The sequence below is a fragment of the Stegastes partitus genome, unplaced genomic scaffold (genome assembly GCF_000690725.1).
Source record: "Stegastes partitus isolate 25-593 unplaced genomic scaffold, Stegastes_partitus-1.0.2 Scaffold825, whole genome shotgun sequence".
NCBI classification, from domain to species: Eukaryota; Metazoa; Chordata; class Actinopteri; family Pomacentridae; genus Stegastes; species Stegastes partitus.
In genome coordinates this window covers 196370-214893 of record NW_007578556.1, presented here as the reverse complement: position 1 = coordinate 214893, position 18524 = coordinate 196370, and the positions used below count along the sequence as shown (strand labels likewise).

Sequence of the window (18524 nt, the reverse complement as noted above, 5' to 3'; positions counted from 1 at the left end):
TCAAACCAGCTTCTGTTTGCGTCACAAGTGAGTGTGAGTTCACACACCTGCCAACCTCCAACCTGCTGGTTAGGTGGAGCTTTACTGTTGTTAGTTACACAACTCAAGCAGAAAGAAGCTGCAGCCATGTAGACTCTTGCAGCAGATGTTGGATTTTTTTTTTTTGTTGTTCCCTCCATTGGTGATGGTTGCTTCCAGCTGAGCGATGGGCTGTGGGAACAGTAAGGTGCTGCCCGAGGCGTCCAAGAAGGGCTACGTCAGCGTGGTGCAGTCGCTCGTGGTTTTTAGTAAAAGACATGAAGGTGATGAGCCGAAGAAGCACAAAGAGAAGCGAAGAGGCCCGTGGTTTTCCAACAGCGACGACGGTCCTCGACCGACATCGAGCGGCCGACAGCAATTCACGCAAAGACGAGAACGGGACAAAGCTGCCAGCTATAAGGACACGTTTGAGCCACGTGTCACTGCACGGTAAAGAGCACATTTTAAAGTCCACGTTTCAAGTATAAAGATCTGCGATAACTCCAAATAAAATTCTCCTGGGACAGCCTTTTCCAAGTAATCTCTAACAGGTACTTAAATCCAATGACATTGTATATTTTTGCATTGGAACTGACAGTAAAGAGTGTTGGAATCAATGCCAATAGCAACTGACAGTGCAGCTCACAGCCATTATTTTTTAAGGCCAGCATTTGGCAACAGGAATTTATTGCAGCACAACACAAGGTGAAATAAGTTAAGAGTCTTTGCAATCCTCACGGGAGCCTTTTAACGGCACTGGCTTTCTTATTCTTTTCAGCGTGGCTCTACCAACCTCCATGCAATAATAGCAGACATTCATTTGAGAGGACCCGGGCCTTGTAATACCTGAAGACTGCCTTCCTGTTCTTGTCAGATAAAAGCTTAGAAAACAATTAAAGCAAGAAAACGGATGTCTTTTTGAAGGCGAGTGCATCTCTCTCTCTACATCTGATAAGTCACAGCTGGGGTAAAATATTGCCTTGTTCATTGGTGATCTAAATCAGAATCGCACGAGTTTGTTTGATCGACTTTGCATGCCGTGTAGCGCGCCGCAACAGATATCTGCCCATACATCACGGCTGCAGCTGCGGCGCGAGACAGTGAGTGCGCCGCAACAGTGTATCATCCGGTGGTTATGCTGTAATGAGTCATCATTCCCCTTCTGCCCTGTCAGATATGACATCAAGGCTCTGATTGGTCGTGGAAGCTTCAGCCGCGTGGTGCGCGCCGAGCACAGGGCGACTCGCCAGCCGTTCGCCATAAAAATGATGGAGGTAGCGGCCCCGCGGGGACGTGAGGTGTGTGCGTCGGAGCTGGCGGTGCTGCAGCGGGTGAACCACGCCAACGTGATCCAGCTGATCGAGGTGTTCCAGTTTCCGCGGCGGGTCTACGCGGTGCTGGAGCTGGCCACGGGCGGGGAGCTGTTGGACCGGGTGGTCAGCAGAGGTCACTTCACGGAGCGAGACGCCACCCGGGCCCTGCAGATGGTCCTGGCCGGGGTGGGACACCTGCACAACCTCGGGGTCACCCACAGAGACTTGAAGCCCGAGAACCTTCTGTACTACCACCCCGGAGCCGACTCCAGGTTGCTGGTGACGGACTTTGGATCGGCCACTTTTGGCGGCACGCTCGCAGGGTCTGAGGTTTCTAAAACTGGGGAACAACCTGGAGAAGACCGGTCGTGGTCTTTGAGGACCACCTGTGGAACCCCCGAGTACATGGCCCCTGAAGTGTTGCTGAGGAAACCCTATACCTGCGCGGTGGACATGTGGGCTCTGGGGGTGATCGCCTACATTGTGCTGAGCGGATCCATGCCGTTCGAGGACGACAATCGGACAAGACTCTACAAGACCATAGTGAGGGGAAAATACAGCTTCCACGGAAATGTAAGTTTCATTTGCAGATTGGAGTTTGGTATTTGTAGACAAAAACAACCCCCTTGAAAATACATCAGTATCGGACTATTGTGAACAACACATCAGAAAGGCCGTGCATTGGATTACACCCCATCCAATTAGTGCAACAACTTCTTAGACAGAACCAAGGAAATATAGTATTTTAGGCCGCATAGTGTCTAACTTGCAAATTTTTTTTTTAGCAGCAATACAAAGTTGGCCTTGTGTTATTGTGATTCTACTTTGCATTCAATCTTTGAGACGCATTTTAATGCGCTGTAGCTTCAAACAAGCACATACAGGGTCTTTACATTGAAGTCAAAAACAAGCAGATAAAAGCGCACTGTTTCTCACTGGTTCTTACAAGAAAAACACGAAAGTTGTCACCGTTGTAAAGCTCGCAGGTGCCTTTGCATAATGTAGATTTGACCTCTGCTTTTGTGCCGTCTTGACAGCGCTGACAGGCTGCTGTCAAAATGGAATCTTGTTTGTTTTGCTAATCAGGCGCTCGGAAAGACAGTTAACCTGGGGAGACTGCAATTATTTTGCCAGTTGTGTTTGTTTTCCTGCTTCCAGCGCTTGAAAAAACAGCAAAAAAAAAAAAAGTTTTTAAGTAAATCTTCCATCTTATTTTTGACATTAAGGCCTTTTTCTCTGCAGCTCATTTGGTTGTGGTGTGTATGTTGCAACACATTTGTTCAGGTATCGCTGCTGCATGTACTTGCTGCAAAAGACTGATTCGCACCTTCATCATTATGCCATAATAACTACCAGAAATAGCTGCATTATTCCATCATTGCCAGCTCTGAGTAGAGAAAAATCAGCTGAGCATATAGCGGCGCAGGTGTGGCGGCAGGCAGGATTTTTCCTCGTTTTCATCTCTTCCTCTGCAGCACATGAATGGATATGTGAAAGTTTGTTGTGGCGTCTCGAGTTTGCGCTTGGTTTGGCTCTTTGAGGATGCTTCAAAAACGGGGTGGGAAAGGAGGCCTTGCATTTTTTTATTTTTCTTTTTCTTTTTCTTTCCCCTCCTTCTTTCCCGCTGTCGTACAACTGAAGTGAGTATTTTTAACAGCCTATTCTGTCGAGCTCGGTGGTGAGTTCGGGCTTGTTCTTTCACGCTGATTACACCCAAGGCTGGATTATTCACTGGGCTTTAAGCCTGGCCCCGATTCTCAGGGATGCAGCCTGACATTTTAGTCTGGCATACAAGAGGCTCCCTTACATAGGCCCTGGACTATTATCCCTGTGTTTACCGCTGCACTGACCACCAACTGAACAATGGTGCAAAAATCCTTCTGGAGTTTATGCGACGAGGGCTTATTGCACGTTTTTCATGGTGGCTTTTCGACACGGCTCATATGTAGGCCACACTGGTGAAGAAAAACCCCTTTTTTTGCATTTTTTACTTACGTGTTACATCCCACTGAGGTGCAGCCTGTAAATTCATATGCTAACACTATGAAGACATCATACATGGCTGAGTAGCAGCCCAGGACCTTGATGGATGAGCCATCAATCATATTTCCATGTTGACAAGACACTTATTCTCCGTCATGTTGCAAGTATCCACCCTCTCCAGCAGACTGACAACACAGTTAAACACACTCCGCGATAATAATGCTGTAGTGCGTGATGGAGGTTGACAAGTATCCACGAAATGTGGACTTCTGCCATCACGAGGGTTCTTCACGTCATTCACGAGGGTGCTTCTCTTTCACATAAGAATAGTCTCAACAGCCCGAGCAATTCCCTTCCCATATTAAACTTGACTTGAAGAGTTTCATTCGAAATGAGCCGGCCGCCAATTGAACAAAGCGACCCCAAAAAATGAGCACGTTGCCCTTCGTAGCAAAGAGAGTAATTAGGACCCTGACTGACTGGATCCTCCGGGCCGTAGTTAAATGCCAAAACTGCAAAAAAATATATCACAAGAAGCACTGGAAAAAAACGTTTGCCTGATATAACAGAGGAGTGACGTCTTTTTAACTCGAGATGCTTCATGTAAAAGTGACTGGATGTCAACACACACAGCAGCACAGGTGATGCTAATGACGTGAATGGTAGCTCTGTTTTTATTCAAACGTCTCAGTCAGCCAGGACCATTAATAATTGGATTTTTATTTTTACACCTGTGCTCTTTCTCCTGTTACATGCCAGTGAGGAAAAAGGCCTAAAAATAAAGAAGATATGATGGCACATGCAGTCAATGTGCCAAGACAGGCCTTAAAATGATGATGAAACTAAAGCTGAATTGGGTCAGCGCCTCAGACTGATGAGGTCTGTCCTGGGTGTGAAGTGAGAAACTCCCCTTTATGGGAGCGACAGACGTTGACAAATACAGTTGTGTTCACTGTATAAAGTTTAAATTAGCGCTACTGGTGCCACTGTGCCAACAAAACGTCTCCAAGATGCAGGATATTTGTGCAGTGCGGCACAACAAATGATAGCCCAGCAAGCAGAGCTTCAGCTGACATTACATACATGTTGTACTAATGTTTTAAAGAAAACCTTAATTCAGATGTTGAAATAATGTTGTAAGGATATTTGTAATTTCAAATAATGTTCCTATGAGGATAAAAGTGAACTAAAATAGAATGTTTTCGGGATACTTGTCATTTTAAATGATGTTCCTATGAGGTTGAAAATGAACCATGACAGAACGTTGTAAGGATATTTATCATTTAAAGATGTTCCACTGAAGTTAAAAGTGAACTAAAATAGAACATTTTAAGGATATTTATCAGTTTAAATAGTGTTCCTATGCGGTTGAAAATGAACCATGACAGAACGTTACAGGGATATTTATCATTTTAAATATTATTCCTATGGGGATAAAAGTGACCTAAAACAGAACGTTTTAAGGATATTTATCATCGTAAATAATGTTCCTATGAGGCTGAATATGAACCAAGATGGAACGTTGTAAGGATATTTATCATTTAAAAATATCCCAGTGAGGATAAAAGTGAACTAAAATCGAATGTTTTAAGGATATTTATCATTGTAAATGAAAAGTAGTAAAAGTAAACTAACAACATTTTCAGGATTTATCATTTCAAATAATGTCCATTTGAGGTTAAAAGTGAACTAAAAAAGAACGTTTTAAGGATATCCATCATGTCACGTAATGCTCCCATGAGACTGAAAATGAACTAGGACAGAACATTTTAACGTTTGACATTAAACACTGGAGGATGTTGTCAAAAAAAGTTACACGATATCAAAAGAAGAACCAACATTCAAAAAAAAATGTTCCTGTAACGTGACACTTTAACTGAAGTAGAACATTTGTAATATTCTGAAGATGTTTTCTAGCAAACATTCCTCACAGTGTTACGAGACAAAGGAAGAACGTTCTTAACGCAACATTTGGAAAATGTTATAAGAACATTGCATTAAAGAGGAACATTCTGGAAACTAAAATGACAACTACCTGCTGAAAACACTACTAGAACTTTCTCAGAACCTACAGGAGAACAGGTGAAACCATTTAGTACATCGAGATCCAAATTCAAATCCAAGCATTCCTCGTAGTATCCGTTAACAGGAAAACTGCAGAGCTTTGTTTTGCAGAGATCTCTTTAAATTCCAGTCACTGTTTTAGTTGCATTTCAACCTCAGGAAAGCACCTCATATTATTTATCCGTTTGTTAAGACGTGACCTGCTGACCTTTGGATAATAGCGCGTCTGGAACCGAGCCTGGGCTGCATCGACTCTTGTCTTTTCAACATGCTGCGCTGCTTTGTCCCTCGCTGTTTGCACAGATCTAAGATATTCAATTGTCATACTACCCATTTCAATGCAATGCACACATTCCATTTGAGTGCAGGACACACTTTTCTCCATTCAAATCAACACGGCTTGCCAAGACTGCTGGCACTCGCTTCTGGCGCTGCAGCTCACTCAGCGACCCTGTGTTTATGTCGAGAACGAAGCTTATTTTGTTAAATAGGCTAACTTCATTACCACCATCAACCTGGCTGGTTTATACGTCCAAGAAAACCGTGTTTGTCCTGCATTTTTGGTGCCCCCAAAGAGGTTTTAGTGAGGGCTAAAGAAAAATCACCTGCTCCAGAAATGATTTTTGTCCGTCAAATGGTTAGAAATAACAGAAAAATGCATTAACTTCAATCAAATGAGGTAACATGAGACACAGTAAGGACTGATCATCTGCCAAAGCTACATCCAGAACCAGGGAAAAAATCCAAAAAGTTGGAGCCGTTTCGTATGTTTTTGTGCAAAAACATAACCCCGAATGCTGAAAAAGGCAGAGATCACGGGCGAGTTCACAGATTCTATTTTTCTGAAGAAGCTTTTGGACGTGGAAATGGCTCCAATGTCACGCATGGTGTCAGACTTCACAAGGACATAGTTACTGACAGCAGAGGAGTGAATTATTCATTTACAGTCTAAAAGCCTCACTTTACCCAGGTCAAACATGAGTCAACACATTTCTATATATCCATGCGTTAGACTTTTTTTTTTTTTTCGGCCAACAGATTGCCCAGTTATGTAACACATGCATTTGTTATGCACCAATAGCAGACTGCAGAATACTGTCATTTATAAATATGTATTGAAAAAAGCACTGCAGCTAAAACAGAAAGAAAGGATTAACTCCAGGTACAGATTTTTCTTCTGCACTATGCAAATGAATACGCAAACATTCTTCCAAAAACTACCTGTAACCTCTTGTGTTTGTTGAATCCGAATGGGGGCGTCCTGGTAAATGTATGAGTGTGGGTGGGCTGCGGGGAGGGGTTGAGACTCACTCAGAAATGCAAACCTTCCCCACCTCCACCTCACATAAAACAATACATGCACACACATTCATTTCCCCTCCTGCTACAGGTGCTATAGCCCCCTTTCGCCAGAGGACCTGTAGTAGTGGATTGTTTACCCAACAATAGGTAGAGGGGTGGGGGTCGGAGTCGGGGATTGATGGAGGAGGTTGCTGGGTAGGAAAAGGACGAGAAGGGCAGCTTGGAGGGCTTTTCGCACCTTATCACTCCGACAGGCCGGATCATTTCCCCCCCGCACGCAATCAGGACATCTCATCTGTGTGTGAATGCATGAGCGCTTTTTTTTTCTGTGTGTGTGCAGCCTTTTTTTTTTTTTTTTTCTGTATGTAAAGCACAAATCCTTGCATTGCAGCCTCCTCTGCATTCTGCTGCTATCCTCAGCCAGCCCAAACATCTACATCTCTCAGCAAACAGGCCAAGCAGGGTAATGGTTTAGCCCAGTCTGCCCCCTAGTGCAGAACACGTGAACAAACCCAGCCGACCTCCTCCTCCTCCTCCTCCTCTTCTTCCTCTTCTTGGCCACAGTGTATTACACATGACAGCCCAATCTCTCCGAGCATCCGAGTATTGATATTTTGATTACTGTGGGTTTTTAGCTGCAACTTTCACCCGAATTAGCGACGGGGGCCACCTTCCCCCATTTGCGCTCATTATGATGAAGGCGTATTTAAACTTGGCTCCGCCGCTCAGGAAACGCTGCCAGGTCAATCGGGCGTCGGGTAAATTTGCGAGGCGGGGACGCTCTGCGTGGAGCAGTTCATTACTCAAAAGTGCATTACCCACCTGATCGCATTAATCCGACCTTCTAGCGTTTTCTTCATTTGTTGCAATTACGACGTTGTCAGGTAAAAAGATGTGGCGCGAACACAGTCGACAGAGCTCCTAACAAGATGTTTCTCATAAGCCAAGCCCTGTAGGTTTCTCCACTGCTTATGCCCTATCTGCACTCCACTCTGTCTCCCCTCCCCTCTTTGGCTAGCGCTCCGCTCAGCAGTGATGTATAACACCGGCTCTCGCCCCCTTTCCTCCAAACGCAATAAAGCCTTTGTGTATTTTGACGTGAAAAATGTTCAAAATAAGGGGGAGAGATAAACTTCCTGCAGGTGGCTCGGTTCCAGGAAAGCAACTCGGTTATGTCTCTTCTTCTTTAGGTGTGCGAGGAGGAAGGGGAAAAAACTTTTGATACCCCTCAGCAGTGGCATCAAAGACTTTTTTTTACTGCATAATTCCGACAGAGCAGAAAGCGTCGAGCTTACGCGTTCGCCATCTTTCCAGATCAAGGACGAAAAAGGCGCCCGCTCGCCATCAGATGTTGCATGGTAATAAAGGGGCATCGCCAAATCACCGACGGAGGGAGACAGTCGGCCTTGTTAAGTCGCGGGAGCTCAATCAAACGGTGTCACTCTGCCTGCTTCTCAGGTGTGAAATAACAGCACAATGAGAGGAAAGTTTGAGTGAGAAGGGTTTTTTTTTTCTTCTTTTTTATGACTCTGGCAGCAACCTCCGCTGTGCCTGCACACACTCTTCTTCTTCTTCTTCTCCAGTCAGTTACACTGTGAGAATAAGCAAGTCCCTGCTTCTTTGAATTCCTCTCACCGGCAACAGTCTCGCGATTGTCAATTTCATGCCTGATTAATTGTCATTACTCCGCGAGAGACAAAAAAAAAGAAAAAAAGAAAAAAGAAAAAGGAGAGAGAAATGCGTTTCAGGATTAAAATGGAGAGCGAGACCTCCCTAAAGAGCGAGATTTAGTCTGTGCGAGGTTGAGCGGAGAATGAGAGAGGGTTTTTTTCTTTTCTTTTTTTTTTTTGCACACAGAGATTTCACTGTATTTAACTTCTTCAGCTCCCCGGCCAAACGCGGCGGAGAAATATTTGAGCTAATTGGTGGTGACTGTGGAAACAGAGAGTGAGACGGAAGTGATTAAGTAAGCAGCCGTCGCATTATTATTACTCCGCTTCGTTCGATCACAACCCAACGGGAGAGGGAGCGTTTCGCTTTCTAGACGCCGATAAAGGTTACCGCGCAACAGCACCAGTTGTCTCGGCCATCTTTTTAATCTGATGCCACATCAATCTAGTTCCACGTCTGCATCGGTAATATTTTATTTAAAATTAGATGGAGGCGCAAAGGTCATCGGTTTCCTGAGGCGGGCCTCCACAATGTTGTCTCCATGACAAAGAACCAAAGCCGCGATGAATAATTTAATGATTCTGAATTATGATAATGACGCTGATGTCTCCTTCTCCCACTGGAAAGATGGCATGGCAGATTTCAAAAGGATTCTTGAATGTCAGCTCGGGTCATGACGAGGGGAATGTTTGAATTTTTAAAAAAAAGAAATAGCAAAAGGATCCCAATGAAGCTCCTCTTTTGTTGTGAAGCTAATGCGGGCTAAGAATAAACATGCACCCAAATCCCACACATGCGACAGAGCCGCTCTACCTCCCAGTCTTCGTATCCATTCAGCCAAGACTGCTGCTTCTCTTTGCCCAGTGACATTTAGCTTTCCTTTGAGTTTAGTTCTGCTTGTTAGGCCTGCAGAGCACAGGGATCATAGTTTTATTGCTTTGTTAGAATGAAATCTTGCATCCCGCTTTGAAGAGGCTTTGAATCTGTGCAGGCGCCTCGTCTAGATACCCGGCTTTTTGGAGCGCTGCGGGTTTCCAGAGTGTCTGTACGTGAATTGACATCTTCTGGGGGGAGGCGAGCGCTTTTGTACTCACGCTGCTTCCTCCTCTTCCATCCCACAGCCTTGGCCCTCAGTGTCCAACTTGGCAAAGGACTTCATCGCGCGCCTGCTGGTGTCGGACCCGGCCGCCCGCCTCACTGCCGACCAAGCAATCCGACACCCCTGGGTGGTCACCATGGCAGCCGGCGCCTCCATGAGGAACCTGCATCGATCTATTTCCCAGAACCTCCGGCAGCGGGCGTCACGCGGCTCCTCCCGGTGCCCGAGCTCCGGCGACGCCAAAGAAAAAAAACCAACAGCAGCAGCAGTCAAGCAAAGCAGCTGGAATGAGTCAGACGCCCTGAAGCCAGAGGGCATCAGGAGCATCAGCAACTAAAGCGTCAGATTAATGACAAGGCTCATGAGGGGTATGGAACCAGGTGCTCCATCGAAGCTGCTCGCGATTACAACCCTCAGAGCAGCAAACATGGAGCCTAAGTGTTCTGACCAAGAAAGTTTTCTGGATTTCAGTCAGGCTTTTCTACCGGAGTAATAACCCAGGTTCCCCCCTAAAGGCTGGTTTCCATCTTCCACCAGTTTTCTTGTGGGTGAAAAAAAATCCTTCACTTTTGAGGTCCAGGGCCAATACGCAGACAGAGCTGTCCACCTCCACAAAATCTCTCGCCCCTGGTTATTCACACAGCCCAGGCTAATGGGTTCAAGGTCTCATTTAGATCATTATGAGTCACAGCATTACCTGCCTGCGAAGAGCTTCATTCCAAAAAAACTGAGAAATTCATCATTTGAGGAATAGGAGCTAATCTTAGCCAGGATGATGTAAAAGTAGAAAAAAATTGCCTCTTCCACTCTGATCTTTTTCCTTTTTTTTCCCCCCTAACTTTTAAATCCAATTCAAACTCGCCACCACAAAGAAGCAGCAGGAAGGTTGACTGTTTTCATACTTTGAGGAAAAAGAAGCGAGTGTGACAGCGCTCTTGTCTTCCTCCTTTGTTGTTACTCCTCCTACAGGAGCACCCACAGTCCTGTGTAACCACTGAAAGCACAATCCAGATATATTTGTTGACAGGCCTCTATCAAGTTAAAATGAAGCTCTGGGTATAAAGAGCTCGCTCTCTCTCTCTCCTCTTCCCCCAAAACATTATGTAAGCTGTAAACAACAGCATTTCTAGTGAGAAGTTTTCAAGTAAAATTGCGTGTGACAGGAGGGGGGAAAGCTGTGAGAGTGGATTAAAACGCAAGTAGGATGGAAAACATAATTACCAGTGAAATCCGGCCTTATTCAGCGACATCACAGAGTGTCTGTTGTGGATTTTCCCGTTTTGTTATATCATTTGTGACTCATGCATGAATGCATGGACTGCTCGGACACTGGGATGAGCTGAAGAATAGTCTGCGTTAGACTGCAGGATCATTTGCTTTTGACATCTAAGAGCACGTTGCATTTGCTTTTGGAATAACCTCAGGAATACTTTAAGTGTATTTATGGTTTGTGTGATGAATTATTACTTTATGAAAACACAATTTAGTGCAATTTTCAACAGCCACTGAAGTCCAAGTCCTTTTCGTTTAATAAGTTCAATCAATCAAGAAAACATGTTACGGTGCAGTTCATGTCTTTAACATCAATAATCAATTACATACACAGCGAAATACATTTACAAGGGGCGCCGTGGTGGCCTGAGGGTTGAAGCAGCGACTATGAATTACAATGTCTCTTGTACGTGCTCAGTAATGTTAATAATTCCCTTAAATGTGGAAAACACCTTAAAAATACGACAACCTAACATGCTTTTACTAGTTTTTTCTCAAATGTTCTCATGGTCAAGTCCACCTGTTGGACTTTCTCTGGAGATTTCCGCCATATTTTACAGTTTAATAAAAAATATTCTGACTCAAGGCCAATTTACAGCAATTTTTAGTGAGTTTTTTTTACTCTAAACCTCTTCTCGTGGTCTTCATTTGAAGAATACTGAAAAAAATGGCAAATATTGTCATTTAAAATCTTGCTTTTTTCTAAAAGTTCTGCTTTCTTGGTAAGCAAAGGTCACTGAAATTCATGCAATGTGGTTGAAAGTTCCAGAAAAAGTCCGTAAATGGACCTTGATTTATGTTTTTTGTTAATGTTAATGAGTGTTAATTTGTTTGTATAATTCATCTGCTGCTGCAATTTACAGTCCTGTTGGTTTGCACTGGGGCTGCAAGGTGGAGCAGTTGGTTAGCACCGTTGCCTCGCAGCAAGAAGGTTCGCGTCCCGGTGAGGACACCCAGGATCTTCCTGTGTGGAGTTTGCATGTTGTCCCCATGCTGCGTGGGTTCTCTCCGGGTTCTCCGGCTTCCTCCCACACAGTCCAAAAACATGTTGAGGTTAATTGGTGATTCTAAATTGTCCGTAGGTGTGAATGTGAGTGTGCTTGGTTGTCTGTCTCTAAGTGTAGCCCTGTGATAGACTGGTGACCTGTCCAGCTGGGATAGACTCCAGCCCCCCACGACCCTCATGAGGATTAAGCGGTGTCTAGATAATGGATGGATGGTTGAAAGATCCAGAAAAAGTCCACAAATGGACCTTGATTTAAATTTTTTCCATGTTAATGAGTGTTAATTTGTTGATATAATTCGTCTGCTGCTGCTGCAAGTTGCCGTCCTGTTGGTTCACATTAAAGACAAACAGCCAACTCCACTCCGACAAGACTGCGTTTAGTGAAAACGTACTAAATTGTGAATATGCACGATGTCATTTGGAGGAGGCTCATGTATTATTTCTCTAAAAGAGAGCACCAGAGGGTTGTTAATGTCTCTCAATGGCTGCTTCTGCTCAGTGACCTGAGCTCAGCGTCTCTTTGGGAGGAACACGAAGAGCTGCTGGTGTATTTTGGAACTAATGTGTCAGCAAGTCAAAAGAAATATAAAAAAAATATACAAGTAGGACGATCGTGGGCAAAGAAAATCTTCCTTCCGTGTGCTTTGATGACTGTTCTATATTCATATACGTTTATTATAGAATCACACAGCCTCGTGCGTCGCCAGAAAACTTTCCATTCTTTCCCCCGAAATTGTTTGCGTGGCGTCGAGCAACTGACTCTATATTTGGCGTTATCAGAGGATGTTTGACTGCGCGGTTGAGGAAGAGGTGATTTGCTTTGCATTTTTATTTTGAACTGCAAACAGAAAAAAAATAAATAAAAAATTCCGCTCACGGACTGATAAAGAAATTTGAATTGAATTAAACCAAATAGAAGTCAGCAATAATGGAATGTGGTCGCCCCTTTTTCTTTTTTTTTTCTCATTATCCTTTATCTTTTAAAAAGGAAATAACAAACCAACTCCAACATATTGTCCATTTCCTTTTCTTCTTTTCCTTTGCACACTGACTAATTCCTTTGTCTTCTGCTGTTACAGTAGGTTGAGAGTGGGCAGCGGAAGCTGCTTGATCTCGAGGAAATTCTATACGTATTTACTTCTGGTTGTTACTAGAGGACTGCAAGATAATCCTCCTATTATTTCAGTCCGTGGTGCTATGTGATCTCTCGCTAATTTATTTTTTCCAACACAGCCCTGGGAAAAACCCGGCTCCTGTGTGTGGGATAAAACCTCAACCAGCTGGATGCAAACAAAACTGCCATTAGCTGTCGTATTATTTATTTATCTGACTTCTATCTCGCACATCCGGACATCTGAAGTTTGAAAAGGATCTTGCTCTTGCTGGGAGGGAGAAAGAAAAAAAACTCTGTTTTTGAGCAAGAAACCTGCTCTCAAAACTCATTTAGCTTGTGTGCTGCTGGGTCAATATCCTTCTGTATAGGCTTTAGCCTCATGCAGTGGTCAGCAAGGCCAAACAATTGAGAAAAGCAGAGCGTGGAGAAGATTGTAGACGATAGCGTTTTAGCTCTTCTCGCGCCGGCCCCCCTCGTGCGATGTGAGGACAAGTATGACAGAAAGTGTCTTTTTCTTTTCTCTTCGGCTTCTCTCAGCAGAAAGCCAAGGACTTATTCTCTTTATCTTTGGCCTTACTTGAAGAGATCATTTGCTGCTCAGGACCCTGAAACATAAGCCGGCAGATCCACTTGTGGCTGCAATAAGAAAGAGGATAACGGATGGAGGTGGTGGGAGGGGGGGAGCTGTGGTGGTGGTGGTGGTGGAGGAGTCCCCTCGGCTGGAGGATGTATAGAGGAACCATCTGGTCCCTCCTCCAGGGGGAAGACACCCGGGTTCCCCTTCATGTTTGCCTGCACAAAGTTGAATCAGTCAAGGTAAGTGCCTCTTATTCTTGTTGTATAAACCAAACACCCAGTGGGTCAAATATGCAGTCTTGTGTGAGTCGCTCTGTGTTGGAGATTATTTCCCTTAAACAGCAATTACAACTGCACTCCACCTTAATGATTCGAGAGGAAAGAACGCTCCACATTTTCGTCGGTAAATTGCTTTCCTTCTTCTTCTTCTTTGTTTCCAGATGAGCCTCCTATTTGCCGTTGTCCTGTTATTGTGCTGCAGATACGACGCCACAGGAACACAAGGTGGGTCAATACTTTCCTCATTGAGGATGCAATGAAAGTAAACTGTCTCATTATTCTTCCCGCTCTGAAATTCTCATTTAGATTGTAGCCTGGATCCCACCAGTTGTTTTGCCACTCAAAAATTTGCACTTGTCATCTCCTCGGGGCTGAGCGGCTCTGATTTTTTTTGTTTTTTTTTCCCTTAAATGCAGCAGAGATTCAAACGTGATGGGACGGCAGGTGTATTTACTTCCGAGGGGCATTTCAGCAGAGTGTCATGTTGATCAAATGAAACGGGCTGGAATCAAATTAGAATTTAATGGAATGTTTGACATTTAAGAGAATATGTTTATGTCACTCACCTACGCAAAACAAAAAGTGTTCGTATTTTAATATAACAGCCATTTCTGGTCCAGTAAATACAGATTTGCACAATATTCTTGAGCTCAGTTTTAGAAAAAGAACTGATTTGCTTTCTTAGAGGGTAAAATCTGTGTCTAACTCATGTGTAATGGGTGTTGTCGGTATGTATGGCTGCCCAGTGTGGCTAATTGGACTTCAGACAAACCGCGCTTTGATTCAGATCACACATTTACATCAAATAGAATTTGTGAGGTTGTATTTTTGATGAGCAAAATACAAGATAAACACACAAATTGCGAGATCAAAGTTGCAACAAAGATGAACATCGATGTTTGATGGTTTTGTGCTTCTTTTAAAAAAAACCAACAAATCAGGGAAGAAGGAACTCTGATCCGAACCTCCCTTGACGTCCAAAGGGAACCCTTCCACTCCCAAAAAAACAGAACGTGCTCAGCTAACCTCACGGCACGGTGCATTTATGCGTCGCAAAAAAAAAAGTATAGCTTTTGGCTGCTTTCTGTTCCGCCTACAGACCATTCAGATCACGAATGCCAAAGTCAGGGGGTCAGGAGCTGTGGAGAATGTCTGGCAGCCGGGCCACACTGTGCTTGGTGTACTGAGGAGGTGAGTGGCCTCGGAAATACTCTATGACTTCTTCTTCGAAGGGATCACTGTTAACTCAGCGCTGTGTACGTTTTAGGGTCACAGAGAAGTTTCTCGGTGCTCCACTTCAGTTCCTTTAGCCGAGTGATGCCTGTGGGGAATGACAATAACTTCTTTGTGAATTGTAGTTTTTTTGTGTGTGTAAAGGCTCCATCAGTCATTTGTTTGACCACGAAACTTACTTTGTTTGGCTTAAAGTTACAAAATAAGTAGACTTTGGAAACTCTAAACTGGGTTTCTTTGGATATTCTCTGACAAAACCAGGAGGATGGGAAGACAAAAGTTTTTAAGCGGTGATGCAACTGACTAATCCTGCACCCCGCGTGTTAATAAGGGCTTAGATTATATTTGGCAGATATTATGCTGTCACTTACATGTGCTTTTGAACAGCCGTGTAAACATGTTCTCTTGTCAGAACGTAAACGCCATAAAAGCAAGTGCTGAAAAGGGGAACCATCATAAGCAAGTGTTGAATGTATGTGTCATTTTTAATTACATTTATTTGCATATTTGAAGGATGCAGGCGTGTTGTGAGCAAAGAGAGAACAAACACCCAAGCTGCTTTTCATTATGACATTCACATCCTCTCTAAATCACTGTCATTAACTGCATCGCAGATATTTCTTTATGCAAATTGCTGTTTGGCACTATAGCTGCAGCGTTGTCTCGTCTTAGCTGTCTTCCTACATTTAATTTCTGTTTGTTTTTTTGGGGGTGGGTGTTGATATAGGAGGTAACAGTAGCGACTCTTCCTGAGGGCGTCCAGGAAATAAATCAATACATACATAGCGTACTTATGCATAACTTGGTTGAACTGAACCTAAACCGGTGTGAAGACTTTTCTAGAAGTGGGCCAGCCCACATGGGAGCGCTGTGACACCGCCAGGCAGCTGCTAAGGAGGGGATGTCCTCTAGATCGCCTGGAGGATCCTAAAGGTTCCACCGTCCTTCTAAAAAACAAGAAGATCACCTTTCACCCCAAAGAACAAAGACAGAAACGGTGGCACAAGCAGGTGACGCAGCTGCAGCCTCAGAGCGTCCTGATGCATCTCAGGCCAGGTGGGTGTTATAAAACCGCCTTTGTTCCACATGACAGGGACGTTTTCTTGTTGTCCTGTTACTTTCACAGCGGTATGAAATTCAAGCACTAACAAGTCAGTTAGAAAAGTTGGCAGGAAACAGCTGATAAAAGCACAGTATACAATATGGAGATATTTCCACAAGCTGTGCTGCCTTAAGAATCCCAACTTGATGTTTGTTTTCCTAAATGAAGAGGTATTATGCAGAGCTATAGGTACAACAGCTGAGTTTAGAAATCTCCAACCCGGTGTACCTGAAAAGAAATCATTTTATAGGCACTATATGCATTATTTTACTGTGAAAAACAGTAACTTTCTTTAACCAATCTGCTTGAATGGTGATCCAAGTAATTAAACCCCATATAAAATTTTACATAAAAAGTAAATATATACCTAAATGGGGCCTTTTTGACATAAATGTACAACAACAACAAAAAAATTCATGGGAAAAAACAAGTTAAAAAATTATATGCATATTTTTTCTATGTAAAACATAATACATGTATACAAATATAGAATTCATATATTGACAGGAATTTACCAAAAAACAGTTGGAACACTAATTGCGGCCAAAGGTCTATTGGCTAAATACTGATTGAAGTGGATCAATACCTGTGAAGTCAGTTCTTTTATATTTTTTTTATTTTTAATAATTGACATGGGCTGCAAGGTGGAGCAGTGGTTAACACCGTTGCCTCACAGCAAGAAGGTCACCGGTTCAACGCCCAGGATCTTTCTGTGCGGAGTTTGAATGTTCTCCCCGTGCAGCGTGGGTTCTCTCCGGGTTCTTCCTCCCACACAGTCCAAAAACATGTTGAGGTTAATTGGTGATTCTAAATTGTCTGAATGTGAGTGTGCTTGGTTGTCTGTATATGGTTGTGTATAGATAATGGATGGATGGATAACTGACATTACTCCGCTTTCACTTTGACATGAAGGGATCTTTTTTTTTTTTTGTTTATTTTTTGGGCCAAATTTACACCGACTGTGCTTCAGTGTAGAAATGCAATAAAATATGCAACTGAATACTTTTTAAAGCCACTAAACTAAAAGCATAGACTCTAAACAAACATCAGAATGAGCCTTAAGCAGCTACCTGTCTGTGATTTACATGTACAGTGACTCTTCATGTCAGTAACACCCGCCCTGCTCGTGTGCAGGCGAGCCCCAGAGCTTGGAGGTGAAGTTCAAGCGCGTGGAGGACTACCCCATAGACCTGTACTACCTGATGGATCTGTCCTTCTCCATGGAGGACGACCTGCCCAATGTCAAGAAGCTGGGGGCCGACCTGATGGAAGAAATGAGAAACACCACCAGCGACTTCAGAATGGGTCCGTCTGCCTCACGTGTGTCCTTATCGCCCCAAATGTAGGCTAACATCATTTTTCTTGCAGCCTTTCATCGCCGCCGCCGCACTCCTTTTACGGTATACCCTTGTGTCACATTCGCGTAGTTACACACCTGGGAGCTGCCCAGTACAATCATAATCTTACTATTGGCCACTGAGCAGCACCACTGGAGCGATTGGGGATTAAGTGCTTTGCTCAAGGACAACTGGCAGCCGCTGAGAGAAGGGAGAGCATTAGTTATTCGCTTCCCCACTCCCCCTCTTCAGTCCCATAATCACTTTTCAAAACTTTCCGCCACTTCTAACTCCCCTCCATTCGTTTTCCACTCCAAAAAAGGCTTTGGCGCGTTCGTGGACAAGACGGTGATGCCGTACATCAGCACCGCGAAGGGCATGCTCGCAAATCCCTGCAAGAGGACCAAGCCCTGGCCCTGCGCCCCTCCGTTCACCTTCCGCCACGTCCTGAGCCTCACCGCCAACGGAAGCCGCTTCGCAGAGCTGGTAGGGGGGCAGCGGATCTCCGGTAACCTGGATTCGCCGGAGGGTGGGTTGGATGCCCTGATGCAGGCCGCCATGTGCGAGGTAAAGTGAGGAAACCCAGCAGGGAGCAGGACTGCAATACAGAGATTGTTGCTGTTGTTTGAGTGGGCGGCTTTTGTGGAGGAAGTGGAAAGACTGCAGACAATAGATGAGAGGGCTTTTTCAGAATACTAAGCTTCCTTTGGGACGCTGCACCAGTCAGTTCTGGGGTGTATTTCAGAGTCATTATGTGTTGTCAAATACCAAATTTAATTTTAATAAATTTCAGGTTTCAGATTTAAAACCCTAAAGAGCGAGAAGGCATAAAGCGTTTTCTCATTCGCAGTCATTTGATTACGCGCAAAAAGCAGAAAGATAATTCTTCTCCCGAAGCCTGTCAGAAGCACTCACGTCAGTCATGGTGTTCAATTTGCTACCAGTCGGTAGTTCATCGACTGTTTGATGTTCTTCCCTTTGCAGGAGCAGATCGGCTGGAGAAATGTAACTCGGCTGCTGGTGTTCTCCACAGATGCTGGTTTCCACTTTGCTGGAGACGGCAAATTAGGCGGGATTGTGCTTCCCAACGATGGAAAGTGTCACTTGGAAGAAAACGTGTACACCAGAGGAAACGCTCAGGTTTGGTGGTGAACT

General features: G+C 44.2%; 2 protein-coding genes across 2 annotated transcripts in view; both read left to right on the top strand.

Moving 5' to 3' along the window:
- The first annotated feature begins 205 nt into the window (after positions 1 to 205).
- Positions 206 to 9787, top strand: LOC103365305 (serine/threonine-protein kinase H1-like). Its single transcript, XM_008292715.1, has 3 exons — positions 206 to 468; positions 1193 to 1904; positions 9473 to 9787. Exons 1-3 carry the CDS (start codon positions 206 to 208, stop codon positions 9785 to 9787), a joined length of 1290 nt encoding a protein of 429 aa, XP_008290937.1.
- Positions 9788 to 13626: 3839 nt separating this feature from the next.
- The window catches only part of LOC103365304 (integrin beta-1-like), an 11969-nt gene continuing 7071 nt past the window's right edge, over positions 13627 to 18524 (top strand). Inside the window, exons 1-7 of the mRNA XM_008292714.1 lie at positions 13627 to 13658; positions 13900 to 13922; positions 14797 to 14888; positions 15764 to 15986; positions 17167 to 17337; positions 17692 to 17936; positions 18354 to 18509. Coding sequence (XP_008290936.1) covers positions 13627 to 13658; positions 13900 to 13922; positions 14797 to 14888; positions 15764 to 15986; positions 17167 to 17337; positions 17692 to 17936; positions 18354 to 18509 — 942 coding nt within the window. The remainder of the gene's footprint in view (positions 13659 to 13899; positions 13923 to 14796; positions 14889 to 15763; positions 15987 to 17166; positions 17338 to 17691; positions 17937 to 18353; positions 18510 to 18524) is intronic.

What these genes read in the sequence shown, in the direction of transcription:
- LOC103365305 (XM_008292715.1), top strand. Translation starts at nt 206, where the DNA reads ATGGGCTGTGGGAACAGTAAGGTGCTGCCCGAGGCGTCCAAGAAGGGC. An exon ending in GAGCCACGTGTCACTGCACG is followed by an intron (nt 469 to 1,192) that starts GTAAAGAGCACA and finishes CTGCCCTGTCAG; the next exon opens with ATATGACATCAAGGCTCTGA. An exon ending in AATACAGCTTCCACGGAAAT is followed by an intron (nt 1,905 to 9,472) that starts GTAAGTTTCATT and finishes TCCATCCCACAG; the next exon opens with CCTTGGCCCTCAGTGTCCAA.